This window comes from Notamacropus eugenii, chromosome 3 (assembly GCF_028372415.1).
Source record: "Notamacropus eugenii isolate mMacEug1 chromosome 3, mMacEug1.pri_v2, whole genome shotgun sequence".
Lineage (NCBI taxonomy): Eukaryota > Metazoa > Chordata > Mammalia > Diprotodontia > Macropodidae > Notamacropus > Notamacropus eugenii.
In genome coordinates, this window is record NC_092874.1 from 310,978,033 (window position 1) to 310,999,413 (window position 21,381).

The 21,381-nt window shown below is 39.1% G+C and overlaps 2 protein-coding genes across 11 annotated transcripts in view; one reads left to right on the top strand and one right to left on the bottom strand.

Moving 5' to 3' along the window:
* HACD4 (3-hydroxyacyl-CoA dehydratase 4) overlaps window positions 1-2,739 on the top strand; it is a 37,965-nt gene extending 35,226 nt beyond the window's left edge. For 2 of the 3 annotated variants that reach the window (XM_072596669.1, XM_072596668.1), the window contains exons 6-7: window positions 983-1,108; window positions 1,728-2,739. In XM_072596669.1, the coding sequence (XP_072452770.1) occupies window positions 983-1,108; window positions 1,728-1,810 (209 nt within the window). In that variant the 3' untranslated portion in view covers window positions 1,811-2,739. The remainder of the gene's footprint in view (window positions 1-982; window positions 1,109-1,727) is intronic. The other variant, XM_072596670.1, reaches the window with a different exon arrangement.
* A 15,641-nt stretch (window positions 2,740-18,380) lies between these two features.
* The window catches only part of FOCAD (focadhesin), a 341,519-nt gene continuing 338,518 nt past the window's right edge, over window positions 18,381-21,381 (bottom strand). For 6 of the 8 annotated variants that reach the window (XM_072596662.1, XM_072596661.1, XM_072596667.1 and 3 more), the window contains one exon: window positions 18,381-19,239. In XM_072596662.1, the coding sequence (XP_072452763.1) occupies window positions 19,166-19,239 (74 nt within the window). In that variant the 3' untranslated portion in view covers window positions 18,381-19,165. The remainder of the gene's footprint in view (window positions 19,240-21,381) is intronic. The other 2 variants (XR_011964355.1, XR_011964354.1) reach the window with 1 other exon arrangement.

The window sequence follows — 21,381 nt, forward strand, 5'->3', positions numbered from 1 at the left end:
ATGCACCAAAACTCCATCCATGGCATTGTTAGAAAGGCTGAGGGTAGAGTGCCACAAACCTTGCTGCAAATGCACAGTGCTTTGTGAACTAAAACATCCTTCCTACTACGACCACCACCACCACCATGACCACCACTACGACTTCAACTGCTGCAGACCCCTACCTTATGTGTTTGTCTACTACAACTTGGTAAGCTTCAGGTAGCTGTCACTGAAACATTTATCCCCCAGTGATTCATCTAGACACCTAGATCCTGCACTCAGTTGGCATGGAGAACCCAGGATTGCTTTTATGCAGCCGTGAATCAAAGTAGTGGGTAGTTGCTTCTTAAATCATAGAAAGCATATGAAATAATGCAAATCTTATCAATTTGGAAAATAAGAAATAGCATCCAAAATTTGAAATGTGACAGCTCTCGTTAAGTATCTGAGGGAGTAGGAGGGCAGCAGAAGGTGTGCTGAATCTGACAGAAGACTCTCCCTCTCTTCTCATCAAGCCTGGAGTCAGGAAAACTTGAGTTCAAATCTAACCTCAGAAACTTACTAAAAAGGTGATCCTGAGCAAGTCCCCTAACTTGTTTGCTTCTGTTTCCTCATCTGTAAAATGAGGATAATAATAGCACCTACTACCCAGGGTTGCTGTGAGGCTCAAAGGAGATAACAGTTGCACAGTGTTTAACACAGTGGTTGGCACACAGGAGCTTCTATATAAATGCCAGTTATCATTATCACTGTCAATTAATTTAGGCCCTTTTTTCTACAGACAAAATAGAGCAGCAGACATGAAACAATACAGCACAATACGCTACTTTGTTTTTTTAACAACCAAGATAGAGTTTGACAAATCAGTGATTGATTTACCAAAGCGCTGAGCTGCTTTAATGAAATTTTTAAAAATCCTTTTCCTTTGTAGTCTCCTACCATACTACGGAGACACGTCAAGCATAGATACTTTAACATGATTTTTTTTCTACCTTAACAGCATTTGTCAGCTACCAATCATTGCCTTATTTTGAAACCTTTGGCACTTACTCCACCAAACTCCCCTTTGACTTATCAATATATTTTCCGTATGTTTTAAAAATATACCTCGTGGTGCTTTTTATAGGTAAGTTTTTCATTTTTTTCTTCTATGCTTCACTGAGAGGTTGAGTTGTTTTGGGTGGGAGAGAATTCAAAACAATTTTAATTCATGGGCAGTTTGGTCCAGATGGGAGGAGAGTGTTCTTTCAGGGAGGGAGTAGGATGATGACATCTATTCTAGTGCTTCATCAAATAGCATAAAAATTTCGATTGCTCTGGCTGGGCAACCAAGGTAAATTCCTATCCTGGCACAGCAGTTCTCAACTTCAGCTACCTGTGCAATCTCACAAAATATTATTTTGATGGCCTCTAGAAGCCCAAATATACCCACCATCTCAGAGATGATTCCTATGGAGAGCAGACAAATGTTATATTCCTCCCCTAAAACAGGGGAGGAAAACAAATGCTTAGCCCATTTGGATACTATCACTAGACGGGGAGAGGGAGTGAATTTTCCCACTTGCAGAAAGTCTTATGAAAATTTCTGCTGTAGGCTCACATCAACTGAGAGAGAACCACAGTAACAACAGGATAATATCACCCATATATAAAAGAACCCATACTGTCTTTTAGAACTCTTTCAAGACAATATGAACGAATACTCAATTTTCCTTGCCTTTGCTAACCCCCTCCTCCCCAATCAGGTATGTATTTTACCTATGATCACCTCTACTCGGAAAGAAAAAATATCCTCAGAACCTTTCATGTCAAAGAGAAGAAAAACTAAGACTTTGTCATGAAGACCATCTTGTGCAATGTGCTGCTAACATACCATGTGAAGTACTTAGACTGAAGAAATGCCAAATGTTTGAAAAACAGCTAATATTTTTCTTAACTTGAAATGAAATGGAAATCCTTTGAAGAGCCCTGGGCATTCCAATATGGTTGTTCTCTGTTTCATACGTATTTTGCATCTAATACATGCTTCCTGCCTCACCACCACTGTGGGTTTTTGCTGTTGTTGAAAGTTATATTGGGTATTTGTGCAGAAGCTTGTTTATTTTTTTTGCCTTTATAAGCTAAACAACTGGAATAAATTCAACTGGAAGAGAGTCTCAATTCATTTTTGAAGCAGAATCTAGTAGTCTAAATTACTTCCAGTTCTATGCGTTTTTTTCTTGTCTGAGTTCTCAAAGTAAAAACATAGTCAGGGCAAGTTGAGAGTCAATATATATGGAAAATATTCATGAAACATATCCTGCTCTTGCCTATTTAACAACCTACTTTATGGGATGTGTTTCAAGTTTTCCACAGTTAGTAATCTAAACTCCTATCAGTATTAAATTCACCTGGAAAAGGCTATGCCAAGCAAAACCATTTAATTTCTTTCACTACAAAACTAAGAGTTTAAGTTATTTAGGGCTAATACTTTGAAGAAGATATTTAATTAGCCTAGAAGTTTTGTCATTTCAGCAAGACACAAATGATATATCTTGTTAGATCATGTCATGATATCCAAGTACCACCTACCAGAATATTGATTTTTTTCTTTTTTTTGGAAAGGGAACGTCAATTTTACTGAATGAACTATATGACAATAAATAAGCAATTATACATATGTAACCAAAGATACTTGATTTGCTGTTTGTCAACTTTCAGTTTGCCAGAAATTTTCAAATGGAGAAATATTAAATAATCATCTCATTTAAGATAGAATAATGTTGTCTGTTTAATTTTTTAAATCAATAAAATAAAATTTAACCATTGACAAAGGGAAAAGCGGGGGGGGGGGGGGGACCCTCTAGTGACTTTGTACAATTCAAATCCCTTTCCCTGCCAATCCCTATGGGTTCAGTGATCACTTCTGCAAATGACTACTCAAACTACAGATCTAGCCTCCATCTCTCTTCTGTGATTTAATCCCAAATCTCCAATTGCCTGCTAGACATGTTAGCTTGGGGAGTGGTACTCATTTCAAAAAATCACGTTTGAAATACCAAAGGAATTTGAATGGGTCTTTGGTAATTCAAACTCATGATGAGAGTTGGATGGTTGCCAGGCCTAGAGGCCTGTGTGGGCTACCCGAGTCTTCTTACCTCACCTCCGAGGTCTTCGGTTGGCCAAAACCAGATGCTCATATGAGAGAAAGGACGTTCCAGAGTCGAACAAGGGTTGAGCTTTATTTCAGGGTCTCGGTTACAAGTGCAGGGAGGTCTTCCTTAGGAGGAAGAGGGGGAGATTTCCTAAGGAGGCTAAGATCTTAAGGGATTGGAAGTAGAAGTACAAGCGGGGAGAGAGGGGGAGGGGAGAGAGGAAAGAAGAAAAGCGGAGCCTACTGTCCTCTTGGCTCCTCACGTGCTAAGAGAGCTTTCAGGCTTCCTCAAGCCTACTTAACCTTCAACCGCATAGTTTGCATCTGAATACCGTGCTGTTAGGTAACTAGGTGTGCCCAGATCCGGGACCATCTCGAGGGTGGGGAGATCTCTCTCCCATCACGTTTCTCACGGGAAGAGGCGGAATTACTCGAGATAGCTCGGTTCACCTCGATTCCCTGCCGTTTCCTGGGGGGGTCTCGGGAGAGCTCTAAGATTTAGAAGCTCCCACCTTTACTCGCCCGAGACTGTCCACACGGAATTGAGCTTCCAATCCCAACAGATGGTCTACCCTTTCTTTCAACTTCCATGTTTATACTGGTAGTACTAACATCTCTGTCATCCTAGTTCAAAAGAAAACCACCATTTTTGACTGCTTTCTTTTCTTCATCACTCCCATCCCACCAGTTGTCAAATCTTATTGGTTATATACTTTCACAATCTGTTAAATCTCTCTGCCTCTCTTCCATCTACACTGTAACTATTCAGGTCATGTCTCATAAACTCTTGCCTGGATTACTTTAACAGCCTCCTACCCGGTCTCTATGCCTCTAGTTTCTTCCTTCTCTACTCCTTCATGGCAAAGTACTCCTCCTAATATAGGGATAGGGACTAGATAGATGGAATTCATGGATATGGGGAACTCTCTAGTGAGGAAGTCAACATCTTATCTGCAATTTATATCCTTGGAGAGTTGACCAAAGCATTGTAATTTAGGTGACTTGTCTAGGGTTACACAGCTCATACAGGGCAGAAGTAGGTCATGAACCCAGGCTTTCTAGCTTTGTGGCTAGCTCTATATTCATTACTAGATCAAGCTGCCTCTCCTTTCTACTATTCCTATCTATATAGTATTTTTGAGAAGTGATGTGAAATCCAGAAAATGCCATATAGATACAAGCTGTTAACACATCTGATCATTCCATCCTTCTCCTCAAAAGCCTTCACTAGCCCCAAATGCCTGTACAGTAAAATATAAGTTTCTTATACTGGCATTTCAGATCCTCCACAATTTGACTCTAACAATCTTATTAACTTTTTCATCCTACTCCTTTTCACACATTCTACTTTCCAGCCAAACCAGGCTATTTGCTATTTCCTTGTCTTATTCTGCCTTCTGTCTCCATGTATTTGAATGCCATATCCCAGGACTTAAAATGAACAAAGCTGGTTCTAGAATATGGTTGAATTAACATCTGGAACTGACATTATCTAGAATCACCTATTAATGCTATTATTTCAAGGGGAAATACTTGGACAGAATTTATTCATAGACCCACTTCTTCTTAAGTGTAGCTCTGAAGAGCTTACTTCACAAACCAGAGTCCTTTTAGAAATATCCAGCTTCTAGAAGAGCCCAAAGACAAATAACATTCAAATTCATTTAATCTTGTAATGGAGAGAAACACTGAATTCAGTTTTTTAAACTGTCACTGTAGGGAAAAAAATAAAAATAGATGCAACCTGAATATTAAAAATAAAAAATATTAAAAGAGAACCAGTCTAGAAAAGCACTTTCACAGCTATGCATAGATGGTAAATCCTTAACCAGATGAGGTGTAGAAACAATTATAAGAGATAAAGTAATTTAATTTATAGAAGGCTGAATGTCTTTTGCATGAACAAAATTAATGCAGGGGGTGGAGCCAAGATGGTGGAGTAGAAAGACACACATATGCCAGCTCTTCCCACACAGCCCATAAAATACCTGTAGAGAGGGACTCTCAACAAATTCTGGAGCAGCAGAAGCGGAGAACAACAGAGTGGAGGAGATTTCCAGCCCAGGGTCACCTGAAAGGCCCACGGGAAACGTCTGTTACACCAGACGAGGAGTGGAGCCCAGCCCAGCCTTGGCCTCCCGGAGTGAGGCTCGCCAACAGCCCTCAGAGGCAGAATCTCCAGTCACAGTAACAGTGGTTTGCAGATCCTTCAACCCACATGTGCCAAAGGTCAGTGACAGGGTTTTTTCAGCTGGCTGGGAAGGCAGAAGCACCTTCCCATAGCACCAGCCTTAGGCAGCGGCCCACAGAGGCCACATCTGGCAGGCGGCAGCAGTTCCCACAGCAGCCTCTAAAGCAGCCCGCATCCATTGTTAGATCATAAAAACCCTGGGAGCACTGAGCAGCTGAATTTTACCTCAGCCCTGTGTAGAGGCACTGAGGGAGCTGATCTTTATCTCATGCTGAATGGTGGCCCTGCCCATGCAACTTATCTGAATCTCAGCCCCCACTGCTGACTTGGCTGGACTGGAGGCCAGGGGGCTATGGAGAGGAAACTGCAAAGATTCAGGGCACAAAAATATCTTCCTGCTTCCAGACCAGTGTACACGCTTGATTGTGCCACCTTGGAGGAACTAAGATCTTACAGATTTCCAGAGTATACCCTACTCTTGACAAAGGACCCAAAAGTCAAGTAACTGGTTGGGAAAATGCTCAAAAAAGAGGAAAAAATATAAGACCATAGAAGGTTACTTTCTTGGTGAACAGATATCTCCTCCCATCCTATCAGATGAGGAAGAAAAATGCTTACCATCAGGGAAAGACATAAAATGCAAGGCTTCTGTATCCCAAACATCCAAAATAAATATTCAGTGGGCTCAGGCCATGGAAGAGCTCAATAAGGATTTTGAAAATCAAGTCAGAGAGGTAGAGGAAAAACTGGGAAGAGAAATGGAGAGATGCAAGAAAAGCATGAAAAGCAGGTCAACACCTTGCTAAAGGAGACCCAAAAACATGCTGAAGAAAAATAATACCTTGAAAAATAGGCTAACTCAATTGGCAAAAGAGGTTCAAAAAGCCAATGAGGAGAAGAATGCTTTAAAAGGCAGAATTAGCCAAATGGAAAAGGAGGTCCAAAAGCTCACTGAAGAAAATAGTTCTTTCAAAATTAGAATTAAACGGATGGAGGCTAATGACTTTATGAGAAACCAAGAAATCACAAAACAAAACCAAAAGAATGGAAAAATGGAAAATAATGTGAAATATCTCACTGGAAAAAACAACTGACCTGGAAAATAGATCCAGGAGAGACAATTTAAACATTATGGGACAACCTGAAAGCCATGATCAAAAAAAGAGCCTAGACATCATCTTTCATGAAATTATCAAGGAAAACTGCCCTGAGATTCTAGAACCAGAGGGCAAAATAAGTATTCAAGGAATCCACCCATCACTGCCTGAAAGAGATCCAAAAAGAGAAACTCCTAGGAACATTGTGGCCAAATTCCAGAGTTCCCTGGTCAAGGAGAAAATATTGCAAGCAGCTAGAAAGAAACAATTCAAGTATTGTGGAAATACAATCAGGATAACACAAGATCTAGCAGCTTCTACATTAAGGGATCGAAGGGCATGGAATAGGATATTCCAGAAATCTAAGGAACTAGGACTAAAACCAAGAATCACCTACCCAGAAAAACTGAGTATAATACTTCAGTGGAAAAAATGGTCTTTCAATGAAATTGAGGACTTTCAAGTATTCTTGATGAAAAGACCAGAGCTGAAAAGAAATTTTGACTTTCAAACACAAGAATCAAGGGAAGCATGAAAAGGTAAACAGCAAAGAGAAATCATAAGGGACTTACTAAAGTTGAACTGTTTACATTCCTACATGGAAGGACAATATTTGTAACTCTTGAAACTATTTTCAGTATCTGGATAGTTGGTGGGATTACACACACACACACACACACACACACACACACACACACACACACAGAGAGAGAGCACAGGGTGAGTTGAATAGGATGGGACCATATCTTTAAAAAATGAAATTAAGGGGTGAGAGAGCAATATATTGGGAGGAGAAAGGGAGAAATGCAATGGGGCAAATTATCTCTCAGAAAAGAAGCAAGTAAAAGACTTTTCAGTGGAGGGAAAAAGGGGGGGGGTGAGAGAAAAAACATGAAGCTTACTCTCATCACATTCGACTGAAGGAAGGAATAAAATGCACACTCATTTTGGTATGAAAACCTATCTTACATTACAGGAAAGTGGGGGAGAAGGGGATAAGTACGGTGGGGGGGAGGATGGAAGGGAGGGCAATGGGAGGGAGGAGGGAGCAATTAGAAGTCAACGCTCTTGGGGAGGGACAGGGTCAAAAGAGAGAATAGAAGAAATAGGGGCCAGGATAGGATGAAGGGAAATATAGTTAGTCTTACACAACATGACTATTATGGAAGTCATTTGCAAAACTACAGATATGGCCTATATTGAATTGCTTGCCTTCCTAATGTGGATGGGTGAGGAGGGAGGGAGGAAGAAAAGGTGGAACTCAAAGTTTTAGGAACAAATGTTGAGTATTGTTCTTGAATATAACTAGGAAATAAGAAATACAGGTAATGGAGTATAGAAATTTATCTTGCCCTACAGGACAAAAGAGAAGATGGGGATAAGGGAAGGGAGGGATGTTAGAATGGAGGGCAGATTGGTGATAGTGGTAATTAGAATGCTTGGCATTTTGGGGTGGGGAGGGGAGAGATGGGGAGAAAATTTGGAACTCAAAATTTTGTGGAAATGAATGCTAAAAAATAAATAAATTTAAAAAAACAAAATTAATGCAGCTAGTATAAAAAAGGAAAGGGGTGAAGTGGGAAAAAACTATATCAGATATTGCTGAAATACAAAATACATAGACAACAAATATATTAGAACAAAATATATTACCTCCAATAAAGATGTGGTCAAGATATGAACATTCCTCAAAAAAAACTATAAACTTTTCAATTGTATGAAAGAATATTCCAGATCATTAATAAATTTCAAATGGAAAAAACTCATGTTTCCCATCACACCCAGGAAACTGACAAAGACAACAAAAATAGGTAATAATCAATGTTGGAGGGGTTGTAGATAGTCACACTCATGCGTTATTGGTGGAGTTGTAAACATGTCCAACCATTTTTTAAAAAACCAACTTGAAATCATATGAAGAAAGTGAGTAAAACGTCTATACCTTTGACCAAGTGGTGGGGTTGTTGATGATGGTATTTACACACTGCTTATTATGTGTCAGGCATTGCACTTTATAAATATCTCATCTGATCAAAGTAGCTTCTGCTGGTAGGCACACACACTATGAAGGTCTATGGTAAAAAAGAAAGCCCCCATATATACCCATGTATATGTACTTACAGCAGCATTTTAAATTGTAACAAATAACTTGAAACAAAGTAGATACATATCAATGATGGAACTGCTAAAGAAGAAGAGAGTGATGAATGCAGAGAAACAAAAGAACTGATGCAAAAGTAAATGCTACAAAAACATACAAGAAAAAGGTCAACAAAAACAAAGCAACCCAAACTGAATGCTACAAATTATAAAGGTCAGCCTTGGCCCCAAAGCTCCTCCTCCGACTTTTTTGCCAAAATGAGGGATTTTAAGTCAACATATATCTGTGCCCATCTGTGTGATGGTGGTTGATCAGCAGTTGTTGCTGGTCGTGGGGGAGGTGGGCCCTCTTTCCAAAATGATTCTTTTCCTAGATAGATGTGGGGCTGGACTAGAAGTAGGTCTAGTGGTTTGGAGCTGCAGCAAATCCTAAAGTTCCTGGGTTCAGGGTCCTGAGATGTCCTGATTAGGGGCTGAAGGGTAAGTCAAGGTAGTGGTGGTGGTTTGATTTGTCTGGCACATGTTGTCTATCTTCCAGGGTACCTTGCTGAAGATAATTTTAGACTTTATTGGCCTATTGGTTAGTTTTGCTGAAGTTTTCTTTTTTTGTTATAAGGGATGACTCTCTGGAAAAGGAGGGCAGGAGGGATACACTGGGAAAAGTAGATAATGTAAAAACAGAAGATAAAATTTCATTACTATTTTTATTCGGAGAAGTCATCGTGGCTCTAAAACACTGCCCAGAAATATGATAACTTTCTTTTCTGACAATTGTAGCTGAAAGAAACTAAAATCACTCGATCTAAGTTATATAATTTATATATGTCTGGAACATTTATGTTATGGGCAGACACTGTAAATGGATGAGCTGAACCCTTTGAGCACGGTATGGCTGCATTGTCTTTGGAAAATGGAAAAGTCCTTCTGATGACCTCAAGTTTCTCCCTGAAACAAAGACTCATCTTTTTAGTATCAATTTTCTTTTGTTGTATTGTATGACTTTGAGTGATTTAGCTTTATATTCTCTGAGGAAGTGAAAAGGAGCATTAACCAAAAGGACAATAGAGAGGTACAGAGTGAGTGCGCAAACAAAGAATTACAAAGAAGTGATGCAAGAATGTTGTGGTTGGAGCAATTTCCTAATGTCTCCAGACTACTCTCACCCCTCCCTTCCACCCCCATGCAAGTTAGGTTAGATATTGAAACCATTCTCTAAATTTAAATTGAATCCTCTATCTCAAAGTCCAGGTTTCTTTACTGTATATCACTTAGCCTTTCAAGTTACCAAGAAGGGAGGTAAATAGCCAAGGCCTTGGCAACATATAGAGAAGTAAAGGTCTGGCAATTACCTAGTTAATTTGACGAAAACATGGAGCTCCTATGAACAATATCCAAGTGTCAAAAGTCAATTTCATTAGTCTTAATTATTATTTTGCCCAAATTAACTAGGTAACGATTAAATCTGAATTTCATTTTGTGCTTTATACAGTGACTTAGTACAGGCATACCTTATTTAATTGTACTTAACTTTACAGCGCTTTGAGATACCGTATTTTAAAAAAAAAAATAAATTGAAGATTTCTGGCAGTCCTGTATCAAGCAAGGATATTGGTGCTATTTTTCCAACAGCATGTGCCCATTTCATGTCTCTGTATCACTTGGCAATTCTCACAACATTCCCAAATGTTTTTCATTATTATAATATGTTATGGTGATCTGGGATCACCAGTCTTTGATGTTACTACTGTCACTGTTTTGGTCACCATGATTTTACCCCATAAGATAGAAACTTAACTGATAAATGTTGTGTGTGTTCTGACTACTCCACTGACTGCTGCTCTCCCTCTCCACTGGCCTCCCTTTTCCCTGAGACAATATTGAAGAATATCACATGAACTTAGTTGATAAAGCAGTGGAAGGGGTTGAAAAATGGACTCCAATTTTGAAATAAGTTGTAACTGTGGGTAAAATGTTATCAAACAGCATCGCATGTGACAGGGAAATTTTTTATGAAAGGAAGAGTCAGTCGATATAGCAAACTTCATTGTTTTCTACATAAGACTTATATTAACTAATGCAAAGTGACTTGAGCAGAACCAGAACATTGTACACAGTAACAGCAACACTGTAACAATAAGCAACTGTGAATGACTTCACTATTCTCAGTACACAACGATCAGACAATTCCAAAGGACTCATGATGAAAAATGAATGCAGGGGGGAGGAGCCAAGATGGCAGAGTAGAAAGACACACATATGCTAGCTCCGAACCCACAGCCCATAAAATACCTGTAAAGAACTCCCCAAAAATTCTGGAGCAGCAGAAGCCACAGAACAATGGAGTGGAGGAGACTGCTGGTCCAGAGAGCCCTGAAAAATCGACATGAAAGGTCCGTCGCACCCCAGACCCAGAGTAGAGCCCAGCACAGTCTCAGCCGCATGGCACCGAGAGGAGGAGATTGGAGCAGGCTTCAGGGACAGAATCTCCAGCAGCCGTGCAGGTTCTTCCACCCACAAGCACTAAAGGTCAGTGAGAGAGTCTTTTCAGCTCGCTGAGAGGAGAGCAGGGTATCCCCATAACTCAGGCTCCCTTGGTTGGCAGCAGCAGAGGCAGCAGCAGACAAGGGCTCCCAAAGCAAGCAGGAGCACAGACCCATTGTTGAAGGTCTCTGCATAAGCCCCCTGAGGGAACTGAGTCCTGTGAGGTGGCCCTGCCCCCACCTGAGGACCTGAACTTAATCTCACATTGAATAGAAGCCCTGCCCCCACTGAAAGTCCTCAGGCTGGGAAGCAGCATTTGAATCTCAGACACCAAGCACTGGCTGGGCAGATCTGGAGGAGTGGTGGGTGTGGAGAGGGCACTCAGAAGTCAAGTAACTGGCTGGGAAAATGCCCAGAAAAGGGGAAAAAATCAGACCATAGAAGGTTACTTTCTTGGTGAACAGGTGTCTCCTCCCATCCTTTCAGATGAGGAAGAACAATGCTTACCATCAGGGAAAAACATAGAAATCAAGGCTTCTGTATCCCAAACATCCAAAATAAATATTCAATGGGCTCAGGCCATGGAAGAGCTCAATAAGGATTTTAAAAATCAAGTTAGAGAGGTGGAGGAAAAACTGGGAAGAGAAATGAGAGAGATGCAAGAAAAGCATGAAAAGCAGGTCAACATCTTGCTAAAGGAGACCCAAAAATATGCTGAAGAAAATAACACCTTGAAAAATAGGCTAACTCAATTGGCAAAAGAGGTTCAAAAAGCCAATGAGGAGAAGAATGCTTTCAAAAGCAGAATTAGCCAAATGGAAAAGGAGGTTCAAAAGCTCACTGAAGAAAATAGTTCTTTCAAAATTACAATGGAACGGATGGAGGCTAATGACTTTATGAGAAACCAAGAAACCACAAAACAGAACCAAAAGAATGAAAAAAAATGGAAGATCATGTGAAATATCTCATTGGAAAAATAACTGACCTGGAAAATAGATCCAGGAGAGATAATTTAAACATTATGGGACTACCTGAAAGCCATGATCAAAAAAAGAGCCTAGACATCATCTTTCATGAAATTATCAAGGAAAACTGCCCTGAGATTCTAGAACCAGAGGGCAAAATAAGTATTCAAGGAATCCACCCATCACTGCCTGAAAGAGATCCAAAAAGAGAAACTCCTAGGAACATTGTGGCCAAATTCCAGAGTTCCCTGATCAAGGAGAAAATATTGCAAGCAGCTAGAAAGAAACAATTCAAGTATTGTGGAAATATAATCAGGATAACACAAGATCTAGCAGTTTCTACATTAAGGGATCAAAGGGAGTGGAATAGGATACTCCAGAAGTTAAAGGAACTAGGACTAAAACCAAGAATCACCTACCCAGCAAAACTGAGTATAATACTTCAGGGGAAAAAATGGTCTTTCAGTGAAATAGAGGACTTCCAAGCATTCTTGATGAAAACACCAGAGCTGAAAAGAAAATTTGACTTTCAAACACAAGAATGAAGAGAAGCATGAAAAGGTAAACAGCAAAAACAAGTCCTAAAGGACTTACTAAAGTTGAACTGTTTACATTCCTACATGGAAAGACAATAATTATAACTCTTGAAACTTTTCAGTATCTGGGTAGTTGGTGGGATTACACACACACACACAGGCACACACGCACACACACATACAGACAGAGAGCACAGAGGGAGTTGAATAGGATGGGATCATATCTTTAAAAAATGAAATTAAGGGGTGAAAGAGAAATATATTGGGAGGAGAAAGGGAGAAATGGAATGGGGCAAATTATCTCTCATAAAAGAGCCAGGCAAAAGACTTTTTAGTGGAGGGAAAAAGAGGGGAGGTGAGAGAAAAACATGAAGCTTACTCTCATCACATTCGACTAAAGGAAGGAATAAAATGCACACTCATTTTGGTATGAAAACCTATCTTACAATACAGGAAAGTGGGGGAGAAAGGGATAAGCAGGGTGAGGGGGGAAGGATGAAAGGGAAGGCAATAGGAGGAGAGAACAATTAGAAGTCAACACTCTTGGGGAGGGACAGGATCCAAAGACAACAGAAGCAATGGGGGGCAGGATAGGATGGAGGGAAATATAGTTAGTCTTAGACAACATGACTACTATGGAAGTCATTTGCAAAACTACACAGATATGGCCTATATTGAATTGCTTTCTTCCCAAAGGGAATGAGTGGGGAGGGAGGGATGAAGAGAAGTTGGAACTCAAAGTTTTAGGAACAACTGTCAAGTACTGTTCTTGTTACTAGGAAATAAGTAATACGGTAATGGGGTATAGAAAGTTATCTGGCCCTACAGGACAAAAGAGAAGATGGGGACAAGGGAAGGGAGGGATGATAGAAGAGAGGGCAGATTGGTGATAGGGGCAATCAGAATGCTCGGTGTTTTGGGGTGGAGGGAGGGGACAAATGGGGAGAAAAGTTGGAACCCAAAATTTTGTGAAAATGAATGTGAAAAGTTAAATAAATAAATTTAAAAAAATAATAATTAAAAAAAGAAAAATGAATGCAGATGGAAACATATAATTTTTCACTTTCTGTCCTTTTTTCCCTTTGGGTCTGTGTCTTCTTTCACAACACGTATAATATAATTATACTTTTTACATGATTGAACATGTATAATGCATATCAAATTGCCTGCCACCTCAAGGTGGGGGGAAGTGAGAGAGGTAGAAAATTTGTAACTGAATTTTTAAAAATGAATGTTAAAAATGTCTTTGCATGTAACTAGGGAAAAAGATTATTTTTAAGAAAAGAAAAAGTTTTTAAAAATTACCACTTCCATCCCAACCTTCAGCAACCACCATCAATACTGAGGCAAGACCCTCCCTCAACAAAAAGATAATGACTTGCTAAAGGTGCAGATAATGGCTAGCATTTTTAGCAGTAAAATGTTTTTTAAATTAAGGTAGGTACTTTTTTTAAACATAATACTATTGCACACTTTATGCAATAAAGACTACAATATGGTGTATGTTCGGCCTTAAGGCCGAAGGGCTACCCAAGCCTTTCTTACCTGTCGTCCAGGTCTTCGGGGATCAACCAGAGAAACGTGTTGAGAGAAGAGACTTTCCAGAGTTGAACAAGGGTTAGGCTTTATTCAGGGTCTTGGTTACATGTGCAGGGTGAATTCTTCCTCAGGAGAGAGGAATCCTCCTCCTCCCAAGGGGCAAAGATCGTACAGCAAGAGGATGGGAGCGGGAGAGGGGAGGGACCCTCTGCCCTCTAAGGGCCCCTCAGTGTGAAGAGCACCTTCAGGCTTTCCTGACCCTACTTAAGCTCTCCCGCCGCATAGTTTGCACCTCAATACTGTGCCTGCTCTCAGCCTTTAGCTAGTCAACAACAGGTGTGCTCAGACCATGGGCCAATCTCAAGGGGGGGATGCTCTCCCCAGCAAGTTTCCCACCGGGAAGAGGCGGAAATGCACGAGATAGCCCGTGTCTCACGCCTCAATTCCCAGCTGTTCCCTGGGGGGCCTCATGAGAACTCTGAGGTTTAGAAGTCCTCACCTTTACCTGCCCGAGACTGTCCACGTGAAACTGAGCTTACACCCCCAACAGTGTAAACATAACTTCTGTATGCATTGGGAAATGAAAAAATTCATCTGACTTGCTTTATTGCAATATTCACCTCATTGTGGTATTGTGAAACGAACCTGCAATATTCCTGAAGCATGCCAGTATTTCAAATATAATATAAACACATGAAAGAGAATATTTTAAATATTTACAAAGTATAGGACTTATTTTTTTTCCTCTTGCCTTCAAATGTCAGGGAGAAATTCCTAAGTCTTAAAATATTCTTCAGCACTTATGCTAATGGACAGTATTGACCACTATCAATGAGTGCTGCTGGGACTATGGAGGAGGACAAATGGTATCAAAAGCAACTCTGGACATTTCTTTTTTAAGTTTCCATTACCTAGCAGATCCCTTTCAAGCTAACATATCTGAAGTGCTATCAGCACAGTCTTCCAGTTCCTCCGTTAAGAAGGCCGTGGACTAAAACTTTGCAACTATCACTTTTTCTAATCTTTTTTTTTTTCAGTTTCAGGAAATGCATTTTTTCTTTGTTACATTTATTCATATGTTCTGTCTTTGAACTTAAATATCTGATGAACCTTAGTTTTAACTGTCACATAGTAACTTCCATGAAGACAGGTATCCTATCCTATATAAATCTGATCTTTTCTCCAGTGCTTAATAATTAGAATCAACATTTATTAAGCACGTTAAAAAAATATACATATGTGTATATGCACATGTGCAGCTGAAAATCATCACGTGTGGTCTTCAAGAAAATCTGTTACTAGATAGAATCCTTCAGACAAGAAAACCTTGAAAAGAGGAAGTATGTGTTTGGTAGTGAGCGAATGTTCAGTTTCAATCTGAATTAGTGATGTCTATCATAACACTGTATAATATTCAGAGTATGTTCTGAAAGGAATGTTTTTTAAAACTGTAAAAATGTTTAAGAAAAAAAAACACCCTGTACACATTTCTGTATGTGTATAGACCTTGAGTATATATCTGAATTCCATAGTGCTAAGTATAGAGATACTTCAAAATTCAAGTGAACTATTTTTTCAGCTTTATTTTTTTTTTGCCATGATGCTATCTGCTTCATTTTCATGATTACTGTTCCTCAGACGTCACATCTGTTATTTTTTTCTTGTATGGTCTTAATGAATCTCAATTTTGATTATGACTTCCTTCTTAGAGGCAGAAACTATTCCTTTATGTGTTCTTCACTTAAAGGAGGGGATAAAGCAGTGGATACAGTGCCAGGCCTGGAGTCAGGAAGACTCATCTTCCAGAGTTCAAATCTGGCCTCAGACACTTACTAGCTGTGTGACCTTGGGCAAGTCACTTAACCCTGTTTGTCTCAGTTCCCTCATCTGTCAAATGAGTTGGAGAAGAAAATGGTAAACCACTCTAGTATCTTTGCCAAGAAAACCCCAAATGGGTCATAAAGAGTCAGATGAGTGAAATGCCTCAACAACAAATACATAAAAGAGGCTGCCAAGAAAATGCCATGATATTTTATAGACACCAGTGACTATAGTTCTCTTTTCTAGGGAGGCAACCCTACAAATTACTATAGTAATTTGTTTGGTTATATAAACAAATATTTTTGTTTAGGACAAAATTTTGTCCTAAATATGCCGAATAAGAATCTCTTAAGTTTTTCTGTTTTGATTTTTTGTCAAGAGGTGACTATCAAAGATTGATATTCTTACTGATCGATGCAGTTTTATAGAAAAGCAGATTTCAAGGTGCCCTGGGCAAAATTCATTTCTAGGGAATATCCCTCAACACTCATCTCCTAGTCATTAATTTGTTAATGATGTCTTGGGCAGCTTCTCTCAGTTCAAGTCTGCAAATGTGACTCTTTTAAAATCATTCAAAAGTTATTTAAAATTCTCAGAGAAATAGGCAACTTTAGGTGACAATCTGGATTGAGAAATTTTTTTATCTGGGAGTTCCCTTAGAGAGATCAAATCACAGGCCCAGCACCTCACCTTACAAATTTTGAGATCTCTGTTTTGAAAACTATTTGGAACTAAATAAAGTGCTTTAAAGACACTCCCTTATTCATACCTATAATGTGTTCAATAGTATAGTTAACTAAATAGTGAACAGCCTGGCAATTTCAGTGATGTTTGGTGTGCTTAAGGATATATTCTAATAGGAAAATCCTAATCCTGCTGTCCTCTACTGAAGTTTTGGGGGCTGGGGAGTAGACAGGGGGGTTAGGAGGTGCATGTTCACTTTCATTTTCTTTTCATCTTTGTCTTTCCTTCCTCCAGTCTTCTCTCTCTGAAGGAGTGGGACAAATTATATAGTAAAACACTGGAGGATACTGGAGAAGTTGGAACAGGATTGTCTAATCTAACGCCTGGGTGGAATGTAGGAAAAATGAAATGTCTAGATCTCTCAATTAATGCTGATATTATCACCCAGATAAGGCAAAACATGTAACATTGGTTTTATTGACTCACTGGCTGTTGCAGGGGCCTAGGTAAAATTAAAAAGTAGATGACTCTAACCTTTATTGTTCTCTCATCTTCTGTATTTCCCTATCCCTGGGGAATAACTGATTTGAGGCATGCTGTCTTCTGGTTGTTCAAAGTCCCCACCATCACAATTAAAAGACCAAAATTTTCACAGCCCTTCTATTACAAAATTGCTCACTGACCTTCCCATTGTAATAAAAAATATGCCCTGTTCAGATTTCCAGGCTGGTTTTGATTCATTTAATTAGTGTAGCTAATGCCAAGATATTAAAGACCTTTAATATCCCATGCTTGAATTTTAAAAGGCTACCGTTAGTTCACTCATATTAATGTGTAATTCAAGGGATGTAGGAAGAGGTAGGTCTTTGTAGTTTCTTTCACCTTCTACTGCTCACCTTCAACGTTCAGTCTTCTAGTAGCAAAGCTGGGCAACATCCACAACAATCCAATAGAGCTACAAGAAGCCCTGAGTACAACAAAGGACACTTAAAAGCTGGAAGGATGAAGGTCTTGTACACCACAGAAGGTAAGGGGGGCAATAGGAAGGTTATGAAGATGTACTGAAATACATCATCAAACAAGGCAAATTAATTGCGAGTAGTGGCTGCACAGAGTCCATGATGGGATTTCTTGTATAGAATTATTACGTATCCCATACAAAAGAAAATCAAGTCTTAAAAAATGACAGGGTCTACTAACCCAGAGGGCAGACAGGAGAAACGACCAGGCTAAGTAAGCATTGGCTTTGTCTGTCAAACTCATACGAATACCTCAAAGACAGAATGATAAGACTAAGCAGCACCATGTGCCCTGGGGTAAAAAAAATCCAGGTTCAAGTCCCAACTCCAACATTTCCTTGCTTTCTGGACATGAACAATTCATTTGGACCTCTCTCAATTTTAATTTCTTCAGCTATAAAATGGGAACTATTGCCTCATCTATCTCAACAAATTATTGTAAGTAAAGTGCTTTATAAACCTTAAAATGCTATATAAATCAATAATTATTGCTGTTATTACCAACAATAATAATAGGCATTTTTCAAGATATCCTACATTATCTCAACCATATAACTGTTTTGCCCTCTTTCACCTATGTGTGAATAGATTTGCATATCTATATAGGCATCTATAAGTATGCATACAGACATAGGCATATATTTTAGACTAAAAACAGAATACTGGCTAATACATAGAGAAACAAAAGCCAGCAAACTTTTCTCCATATAAGATGAACACAAACAGTTTAATTAGGAGGGCGCCTCTGATATCATACAGTTCAAACCCCTTTTTAAATAGATGATGAAACCAAGCACCAGCGGGAGAGCTGAAATACGTTGCCCAGGTCACGTAACTAATAACAAAATTTATTATCAAAATAGAAATACAGCTTAGGATCGAAGTTTCCCAAATCCTCATTCAGTGTTCCTTCTATAATACCATGCTGAGCCTAGGTCCCTATTATGAAACTGTGGAAATTAAAAATATATTTTTCTATGATCTAAACCACTTGTGATTCTAATCAAGGTATAACTTCTTAAATGATTAACCTTTATAATAGAAGTGTAAACTGAGTCACTCTTAATGAATTTATCAAGTGTCCTTCCCCAGTTAAGCCAGTTCAGCATGTTACTTAACTGTATATTAACTCAGACAAAAGAGCATTGTAATCAATAAGAATAAGACATCTTGTCTAAGTTAATCAAATCCACTACACAGTACAGATGAAATGTGGGATGACAATTGTGATCTACCTTGTAACCTGGCTTTTTGCTCTTCAGTGTTAAAGTGAAAAACTCTTCATATTTTCCAAATAAATATGATTACATACCACAAATTCACAAGATTATTTTTACTTGAATATTAAGTGTCATATTTTAAGGCTTTGTAAAACAAAGACAGAGCTTAAAACAGAGCTTAAAATCTGTATAAGTTAAGGAAAATATAATTCTAGGGTTCCAGTCCAAATTTAGTCTGTTAATCAAACCAGTCCATGGTTGACTCCTGGTATGTGTCTTCAAACTATCCAGGCAGCAATACGTCATTCTGCTCTCCGCTGTATGTCTGGAATGGACAAACACTAAGCTTAAAAGTCCTCCATTTTCCAGCTCAGAATGCTGACTTCTGGCAGAATGATTACCAACCATATGCTCTGGACCACACTACTTTCTTCTTAAATTCAGGGAAAAACCTCAAGGCCAGAACCGTAGCTAGGGAAACAAAAAACACAAAGTATGTTATCACATTTTTTGTGGATGTGTATGTCAGTTTTTATCTAAAAAGGTACAGGAACAGAACCTGTCCTTTCGTTCTGTAGTCAGTTTTGTTCACGTCCTGTTTCAACCCCTACTTGGTCCCAGTTGTAGATGTAGAATCACAGTGAAAGAGTACTTTACTTCAGAAAAAAAAAATTAAACTGCGTGGAAAACATCTTTATCTGTAGAAGCAGGAAGGAATGAAGTTGTAGGATCAAAGATTTAGAAGGTGGAAGGCACCTTCAAATCCAAGTCCCTCATTTTACAGGTAAGGAGACTGAGAGAGGTTATGGCCCATGGTCACAGAGCTAAGAAGTATTTTAGACAAGATTTGAATTTAGGTCTTCTCAGTTTGAAGCACTGTGATATATAAAATATAGAGGAAATTTTTGATCCATGTAGCTTTGTTTTTGATAGCTGCCTAAGTGACCAACAAGTTGACATGGCATTTAGCATTTGGGGTGAGAAAAGCCATCTGTGAGAAAAGGAATTACTGTTATTCTAACCTGGTGAGACCCTGACTATTTTGGTGGGGGGACTTCTGCTTATGGAACCAAGGACATGTCTCTGGGAGGCACTTTCACCATTATTGCTAATATTCCAGCAGCCTCTAATGACCTTAGTAAAGGCATAATCAACACTATTATAGATAGAAGGCTGGGTCTGGAGACAGTAACAACTGAGTTCAAATTCAGTCTCTGACATAAGCTGTGTGACCTTGGGCAAGTCACTTACACCTCTGATTGCTTCCGTTTCCTCAACTGTAAAACACAGAAAATAACAGCACCTACTTCACAGGGTAGATGTTATGAGGATCAAATGAGGTATTTCTAAAACACTTAGCACAATGCCTGGTACACAGTAGGAGCTTATTAAATGCTTACTTCCCAAGTGTTCATTACTTGTGAAATCCAGTACCTTAGGGCCCCTCAGGTCTAATTCACCCTCATCTGACCGTTGTTCAAGGCCAAGAATGGCCTTTAGTTTTGATAAAAATCTTAATGACCAATAGAAAATCCTATAAAAAATAATCAGATTACAAAGTAATGACTGAGATACTCTAACCTGAATTAAAATTAAAAGCTATCACTTTAATTGAGCTGATCAGGGGAGCACATTTGATTACATTACACTGTTTATTCACATGCCCACAAATATATATCCTTTTATAACTATTAATACATGATCTCTCAGGAATCAGTATAAATTAAGGTAGCCCTGTTACATTCTCTTAAGTTACCCTTCTAATTATTTTAGCCTATGACTCCAAGAGTTTTAAGTCTCCTCAGTAAATAAGAGTCTTTAAAATTTCAGTGTGAGGGTTGCTGAGCCCTTATGGAATCAAGAATCCAGAAGAGGCTGGACTCAACAAGAGTGAAATCCAAGTCAATATGTCCTTCCCTAAACAAGTCTTCCATGGACGTGACATGCACCAGCTGTTGGTTGATGTTACGCTCTGAGGCAGTATCTGTTAGGGGTAAAAAGACTGTGGGCCAAGTCTATGACTATTAATTAAAATCAAATCAAACTCTAAGAAAAATGGAAAGATAAAATCTAGGTTTCTAAGGATAGAAAAAAGTTAAGAATATTAGACTGAGAACCTGAATACTGGAAGAGAACTTACAAGTCTTCCCTTCATTATCTACTTGAAGAATGAATCTAAACATCCCTGAACAGTTGTCTGCCTGAACACTTTAAATCAGGGAAAAGAATTCATTTCCATTTTTGCACAGCTGAAGTAAAGTCATATGAGGAAACTGAGGCAAATGATTTATCCAAGGTCATGCAAGTAGCACGGATTCTAGTATTATAGAATTAGAACTGGAAAAGACTTAGCCGTCACCTAATCTATGATATATTATTTCCCTTCATTCATACGACAGTCAAGACAAACTTGTCTTTACTCTTGTTCCTACATGATAGACCATCTCCCAAGCTTCTTTGCATGGGTTATCCCCATGGCTAGAAAGCTCTCCCTTTCCAGCTCTGTTTTGAAATCAAGAGTTTCCTCCAAAGCTCAGTTCAAGCACTGCCTTCTATATGAAAGTTTTCCTGCACTTCATCAAGCAAGGAAAGGGCCATGGGGGAGATCACTAA